The sequence below is a fragment of the Sceloporus occidentalis genome, unplaced genomic scaffold, assembly GCF_023333645.1.
Source record: "Sceloporus occidentalis isolate IW3139 unplaced genomic scaffold, rSceOcc1.0.p SCAF_433, whole genome shotgun sequence".
In the NCBI taxonomy this organism is placed as follows: domain Eukaryota; kingdom Metazoa; phylum Chordata; class Lepidosauria; order Squamata; family Phrynosomatidae; genus Sceloporus; species Sceloporus occidentalis.
Window position 1 is genome coordinate 10,636 of NW_028317413.1, and position 7,907 is coordinate 18,542.

Below are 7,907 nucleotides of genomic sequence, written 5' to 3' on the forward strand. Positions count from 1 at the left end.
TCCACGTCCGTAACCGATGACTGTAGACACGGCTGCTCGGAACGTCCGTGATGCCGGGGAAATATCTCTTTTGGGCCGTTGTGTTCCCCCGGGCCGCTTTTTTTTTCCGTTCCTCGTATGGTTGGCGCATTTGGTGGCTGCCACGCGAGTCTGTGTTCCCCCCGCGCTCTTTCTATTCCGTGGCGCCCAATAACGCAAGCCGACCGCCAGCAAAACCAGGACTGGGGGAGAGCCCAGAGGGACAGCGGGTTAGAGAGGCAACGTCAGGACTGCCCTGCGCAAAGTGGGACAGTTGGGAGGCCTGCATTATGCGCAGAGAGGAGTATAGTGTGAATGCAGTATATGAATTGGTTACTATATATATATGTCAATGATAGATGTGCTCGGCAGATTTGGCACACTGTCGGTGAGCTGGTAGTAGGCGCCGCCATGAGGTTCTATCCCATGCGATCCAATTAAGGGGCACCACGGACCTATTTTAACCCCTTCCTCGAACCCCAAGCCTTATAGAAGAAGCTCCGGCTCTCCGGAGGTCAGTGTGCCCGCGATCCATTTTAGAAGAGGGCCATGTCAAGGTTTCCACGAGCCGATCAGCGCGTACATTATTAACGCGAAGCCCCCCTAAATACCCATTCAAAGCCCCGAACATGTATTCGCTCCGTGTTGTCCGCCTGTACAATGCTCTGCAGCAGAAATCCCTGCCAAGCAGATCTATTGTGAGAGCGCCGCCGGCCCGTTAAAAGTCTGGGCTCAGCAGCCAGCGCCGGGGGGATTCTGTCTACGAAGCAGAAACGTTAAACCTTCTATAGCTGCATCATTGTTACACGAGCCGCGCGGCACCGGCCCCCGTCTGAACGCCCGTATATATTGAGGTGTCCAATTTTTGTGCCCGTCAGACTTGTTGGCTGCTGCGTTGGCTTGGACAGCATCCAGCGGAGAGATGTCTCAGTACTCTGGAAAAGTAAGTATCATTATTAGTATTTTCCCCCCAAAAAACTTATATTTTTTATTAAAAACATAGAGGAAAAGGATTTTTTATGGCAGAAGTTGACGTTCGAGTCTCCCCGTTCTCTACACGACCTTTATTTTAATTCAATGTTTTATTTATTTTTTTGCAATTCTTCCACTGCTTTACCTCCTACCGTCTCTGCTGGAGGATCATGCAATGCATTCATGACATTTTTTAAACATAATACGTAGTTTTAAAATAGCAAATAAACTTATTACGATTGCCAAGTTAAAGTAATATGATTTTAATCCCAATAATGCTTGGATTAATAAATCCTGTTGCCAGACATTTTTGCACCCAGACAAAAGTGATGTTTTATTGTTTCTTTTAATTATAACGTAAAAAAAAATAAAAATGTACAATTAGGACAGTCCTAAATAAATAATAAAAAAATGACATTTGGTTGGGAAGATTTATTTTATTTATATTTAATGTGAAAGAAAATTTTTGCACATGGAAAATATCTTTAAATGCTTGGTGCTTTAAAAATAAATAATAATAATAATAATAGTAAAAATAAATAATAGTAATAATAATAGTAAAAATAATAATAGTAATAATAATATTAATAATAATAGTAATAATAGTAAAAATGATAATAGTAATAATAATAGTAATAATAATAATAGTAAAAATAATAATAGTAATAATAATAGTAAAAAAAAAAAAATAATAAAAAAAAAATAATAATAATAATAGTAGTAATAATAATAATAATGGGACATTCACTGATTCCATCATATGGATTTGTTCAAATGTGCTTTAAAAAGTCACGGTATTTTCTTCACATTCAGTCTTAGCGTGATTTGCACGTGTCCGGAGACAACTCTGCCAAAACATTTTCCTGCCAAGTATCCACATAAACCAATCAGTAAAACGTTTAACAGCCGAGTCAAAGTCAATTTCATGGAGACTATAAATGACTCCGTGTCTTCAGTGGAAATGCCCCGTATAATAGTTAGAAAAACAATTTACTTTTTATGTTAAGCGTATCGGTCGCGAGGCTTAATCAGTCCTTGGACGGGTCTCAGATTCGCGTTATACATGCGGAGTTTTACAGTGTTTCCAAAAAAACAAAAAAAAGATAAAAAATGTCACCCCGGTTGCACCCATAGAGGAACTCGCACTACCTGCTGTTTGCTTGGTGGTTGGATGTGGTCTGTAAACGACCATTACTGAGACTTTTCGGGCGAGGGGCGATGTTTTTGGTGATTCATTGCTGATGTAGAAAAGAACCGGGTGGCAGAGCCCCCATCGGCCCGGTGCTCTGGGCCGGTGGCATATTCTGCTGTAGGCCATCTAGGCAGCTATTCAGCCTATTGGATGATCGGGATCCCACAGGTCCATGGGCCAGTTGAGGAGACAGATCTCGCCTGTAACCATTTACATGGCGGAGAACCAGGTTATGATGTCATCTCCTGGCGCCCGCTTGAGGAACAGCTTAAGGTGCTTCTCTGGGCAGTGGCCCTAATAAATACATCACGGCATCTAGGTCACTAATATTGCAGGGCAGACCTCGGGTTCATCGTATGAAAGATTTGGAATAATTCCTCTGAGAACTGACCTTGTGGTGATTTATTACGCAACCTTCTCATCACAGAGTTCCGCGTTCCGTCGCCTTGTATTCCGTTGCCCCTGCTGTCTCCATAATGGGGTTACGTTAGTAGGATCTCAGGGTCATTATTTTATTACCCACAAAGGGGGATAATGTCTCTTTGTTGGTTTTTAGATCATTTACTATGAAGGAAAATGCTTCACGGGAAGGAAACTCGAGGTCTTCGGGGACTGCGATAACTTCCAGGACAAGGGGTTCATGAACCGAGTGAACTCCATCCGGGTGGAGAGCGGAGCCTGGATCTGTTATGATCACCCCGACTTTAAAGGACAGCAGTATATCCTGGAGAGGGGGGAGTACCCAGACTTCCACCGCTGGAACGGCCACAACGACCACATGGGATCCAGTAGACCCGTTAGAATGGTTGGTGGAACGTTTCTCTTTGGCTTCACGTTATCAGTTCAGAGGTTTTTCGTTAAGTGGACCCCTCGCTTTTCAAAACCCCAACTTTCATAATTTTATCAGTTTATTTAATACATTTCTGTGTTTATAGTTTTTTTTTTTGTAAATAAAAATGAATTCTTAATCTCCTATTTGTAGACCGGGGGGGGGGCACCTTAACCCATTATGTAGGACCACGCCTGCACTGGAATAAAAAACTGACACTCCAAGAATATATATATATATTTTTATTTTTTTTAATGTCCATTATTACATCAATAAAAAAATCTACACTTCAAAAAATTCTACTGAATAAGGGAAAAATTAGAAAAAAACCGTGTTCCATGTGGTCTGACGTTTTCCAGATATATGAATGGATTTCAGTAATGAGACCCTGAGAAGTGAGTTGACTAAAATCTGACGCGTTTTACAACGGTTTCTCATCGCTGTGGTTACTCTTGGTTTTCCTCTCCAGCATGGGGAGCATTACCGGCTGGAGCTGTTCGAAGGATGCAATTTCACGGGCCAGTGCATGGAGTTCTGCGAGGACTGTCCCTTCCTGCAAGGACGAGGCTGGAACAAGAACTGCGTGAACGCGATCAAGGTCTACGGCGATGGAGCGTAAGTAACGCCCTTCATTAGAAATGAGATTTAAGGTCATTTTAAGTCAAACTCATGAGCTTTATTACCCCATTTGTATAAAAAAAAGCATGTAAATGGAATGTCATCGATGTCGTTATTATACATATATTATTTTATATATACTAAGTACTAAAAAACCCCACTTTTCTCAAAAATGGAGTCCAGGAAGTGGGTTACGACTTCCTGCTTGGTGTTGGCGGTAGGATTCCAATCCAGTCTGCACTAAAGGATCATGGGAAAGAAAGAAAAATTAGCATGATCCGCCCCGCACGTGCTTTTTGTGGATAATGGCTGGAAAAGATAAATCCGAAATAATATTTTTATTAATTATATGAAATATTGTGCTTTTTTTTTTTTTCTCGTCGTCTGTTGTTTCAGGTGGGTGCTGTACGAGGAGCCCAACTACAGGGGGCGCATGTACGTCGTAGAGAGAGGGGATTATCGCAGCTTCAACGAATGGCAGGCTCAGAGCGCCAACATCCAGTCCATCCGACGGGTCGTCAACTACTTCTAACAGAGGAAGCTTTTTAGCCCAGAGACACTCAGATGCACAAAAAAAAACCTTTTACCTCTTCTGGCTGAAAAAAATGCCCAATAAATTCTTAAACTGCGTTTCCTGGCTGTCGATTATATCATATTACAAAAATAATAATCATTAATAAACCGAAATATGTTCTCGTGTGTACAGATCAAACCCAATCAACACAAAACCGATAAGGGGAAGATCTACTAAGCAGTAAAAGACGGAGGGATATGATCTGTCCTGCTGAAAGTGTTAATAGATTCCATAGAATAACAGAACTGGTTTGTAGCAATCAATTAATTAGCTGGATTAACAGCACATGGAAGGATCATAACAAGGATCCACTTTTGAACTAAATGTTGTATGAAAACCTGGCTACATTTTATGCTACCCTGGCCACCTGGGGCATCTCCAAAATACCCTTGGGGCATTACCGCCTTCATCCTCACTTGCCTGTCCCCCGGTAGGATTATCCATTCCATTAAAGTCATCTGATGGACACTGTGCATGCGCGACGCATTTTATCTAGTCCTGAACACATCCCAGCTGGAAGTTTGCAGTAATTACCTGTTTTATTGGCTTTTATTCTAAATGATCCCTGAGAGATTTCATTTTTTTTTAAATCTCTCTGAGAAAACATAGGATTAAAAAAAAAAGGAGAATAAACTTTATTATCGTTTCAGTAACTGGTGCAAAAAAATGTAGAAAGTTTTTGTAAGGTCGCTTTACACCTTAGAATTTCCCGCTGAATAATTATTCGTCGCATAAAAAAAAAATGTTTTTTCCTCTGATTACTGAAAAATTGTTAGAAAAAAACAACTTTGACCTTAAATTAGTTAACAAAAATAAGTAATAATGCGTAATACTGAATTTAGGATATATTTCAAATGACATCTGTCACCCCTGATTGTGACTCGCACCTCTGTTTTGGGTCAGCGTAGTACCAAGCTGCGCATGTGGCACCAGGGCGTCTCACGTGGAGTCCCACTGGGTCATAAGGAGGGGATGCCCAGGGTCCAAGTAATATGAAGACGGCCCTGGGTCTGTCACAGTTTGATCAGAAATCCCGAATTCTGCAATCTGAATTAAGAAAAACTAAGATAAATAGCAGATCTCCATCCCGCCGCGGTTGCTGCAGCTCCATCAGGCAAGCCGCTGATTTCCTAAGAGATCTTCAAATCTATTTACTCGAAAATGAGTTATTTATCACACTTTGTCAAACATGTTTGCTTGTTTTATGTTTTTTTATTTTTTTTTTGCAATCGCTGTAATTCTTTAGGGATCTTCACATCTGTTTCATTTGCAGATTTCTCCAGAAATCGCTGTTTTAGATTTTATTATCTTTTCTCTTGTGAATTGTTAGCTGTTGACTAATGGAATTTTCAGTATGTAGCGTATATTATTAATATTATTTCCTTTCATAGTGCCCGTGTGTCCCGAGGAACTATACAAAAGGGAGATAATGCATTTTTAAAAACACTAAAAACATGCTCTTAAAATTTAAAGGGATATTGGGGGATACCTGGTAACTCATGGGTTAACCCCAATCTCATGGTGAAGGGGCTCATTATTGGGGTCTCACAGTCTGGATCTGACTCCTTCCTATTATCCCCCCCCCCCCCCCTGCTGTGATCATGCATAAGACTCCCAGTTGGTGCTTTGGCTCCCAGTATGTTATGCTTGATGTCCCTGCTTGAATGCAGGTGACTCAATTAAGTGTGTCTCTAAATAATGACAAGTCAAGGTGTCAACGAGGGCCGGTATTAGGGCCATTTCGGTTACACATTTGGCGAGCCAGTACATAGAATCTTCATGATGGTCTGTTAAAGGGTTAATATTTCAAGCATCTCAGGTTTGGTCATTCGGTAGAGCGGCAGACTAAGCCTTTGCTATATAGCGTGACCGAACCCCAATATTTTTTGGGGGATAAGTGTTTTCATTTTAGAGTTTGTCACATATGAGATAAAACCATAATTATATTTTTAATGGAAAGCAATTAATTAATAATTTTGGTGTTCATTTTATATTTTCTTAGTAAATGTACTCCGATGTATATCTTCCTGTTCCGAACTCCATCAGACCAGGGCCGGATTGGCCCTCGGCACTGTGACAGGGCCAGGCTAGCTGGCTCATATGTCATATGAAGTTTAGCCGGGTCACGGAGCACTTTTGTGTCCGGTTCCGTATCCCATGACCCGGTAATATATTATGTTGTGTTTATTGTGTAACCGGCCCAGAGACTGATGTGGATTCAGCCCCAGCCTTCAAAGAGACGATCCTATAATCTGGCTGGGGCTCTTAATCAGCCAACACAGCCCTGTCTGCCCAGACGGCCCCCGCACTACAGGGGGGATAACACAGGTGGGGGAACCCATTGTATTCTGTAATCCCCTCACCTGATACATCCCCTGTATACTGATGGGATGTGGTTGATGGGATTGGGGGTTGGGTTCGGTACACATTGCATTGAGATTGTATATAAATTCTGTGTGTTTGTAATAAAGAGAGTTCTTCTTGGTTTACTACGAATGGTGGTCTGACTGACCTGTGGATAGCTGAGTGCTATCCGTACGAGGGACTGACTGGTGATTCCTCAGCCCTCAAACAGGGGTACCCAGCCTTGGGTACGGTGACCCTGTAACATTGGTTGGCAGCGGTGGGAAGAATCCCACGACTTGGGTGAAATCCAAACCACCAACTGGGATTGCAGACGAGAGACACCAAGAGAGCTCCTGGAGGTTTGTAGCAAAGGAAAGGCTACTCTGATTGCGGACTGCAGAGAGATGGACCGGCACCAGGATGCCCCAGAGGAGAGCCTCGGACTGAGTGCTCTACAAAAGAACATTCTATGGCACCTATCCCTGTACCCAGGAGGGGCTACATCGGAGCAAGTGACGGCGGTGATTAAAATGTGTCACCAGGAACTGAGCCAGAGTGGGTCTGTATCTCCCAGACTAGGGGAACAGACCCCCAAAATATCATACCAGGATATCCAACCCTTCCGAGAACCAGAGGGTGAGAGAGACCGGGTTACAGCCGAGGTGTGTGAGCTGGAACACCAGCAATGGCAGTTAGAGTCTGCGCCTGCAGACTGGAGGGATGATTTCTCCCATCCCCACTTCGAATCGTACTGGGCACAATACTGGACAATGTGGGATCTACGAGTTCCACTCCTGGGGGAGAACCCGTTGCCGGAGTGGGAAGACGAATTGAGGGGTCTCATATTTGCAGAGCTCGACCTCCAGAGCCGCTACCAGGGATTCTCCCAGCAGTTAGCAGGTGAAGACCACAGCGACCCTCTGATGCTGTATAGCCCCGTCGACCCAGGACTGATATATGATGCCTTCCAATTTGACTCGTCCTTCGGAAGCCCCTGCCAGTACCGCAGGGATACAATCTGGGACAACCGTGCAGAAGTCCTGGTTTATGCTATTCCCCCCAAGCTGGAGGCTGTTATGGATTGCCTGGTCCAAGAGGAATGGCAGCTCGAGAGGGACTATAAAGAATTGCTGCGGAGAGTGGAGCTTCAGGAGTTACAAGCAGACTGGGAGCATGATACTACAACTTGCAGGAGTGGGACCGAGGTCCTCTTCACCTACTCCGCGGCCCCTGCCCTGGCGAGAAGAACCGAGGTCCTCGCCAGCAAAAAGAAGCGGAGGAGGAAGCCAAAAGCTCCGACCCAAGTCCCCACCAACAACCCTGGCTGCTCTACCCCGGCAGAAGAGATGACTGTCCCC

General features: G+C 43.6%; 1 protein-coding gene across 1 annotated transcript; it reads left to right on the top strand.

The window, feature by feature from the left end:
• The first annotated feature begins 940 nt into the window (after positions 1 to 940).
• On the top strand, positions 941 to 4,161 carry LOC149272604 (gamma-crystallin N). The gene is made up of 4 exons (XM_089506907.1): positions 941 to 961; positions 2,739 to 2,987; positions 3,481 to 3,626; positions 4,026 to 4,161. The coding sequence occupies exons 1-4, from the start codon at positions 941 to 943 to the stop codon at positions 4,159 to 4,161; spliced, it is 552 nt and encodes a 183-aa protein (XP_089363033.1).
• Positions 4,162 to 7,907: the final 3,746 nt, after the last annotated feature.

Bases quoted from the DNA above. Each gene is read 5' to 3' on its own strand.
- LOC149272604 (XM_089506907.1), top strand. From the start codon at position 941: ATGTCTCAGTACTCTGGAAAA. The intron at 2,988-3,480 runs GTTGGTGGAACG...TTTCCTCTCCAG, and splicing joins CCAGTAGACCCGTTAGAATG to CATGGGGAGCATTACCGGCT. The intron at 3,627-4,025 runs GTAAGTAACGCC...CTGTTGTTTCAG, and splicing joins AAGGTCTACGGCGATGGAGC to GTGGGTGCTGTACGAGGAGC.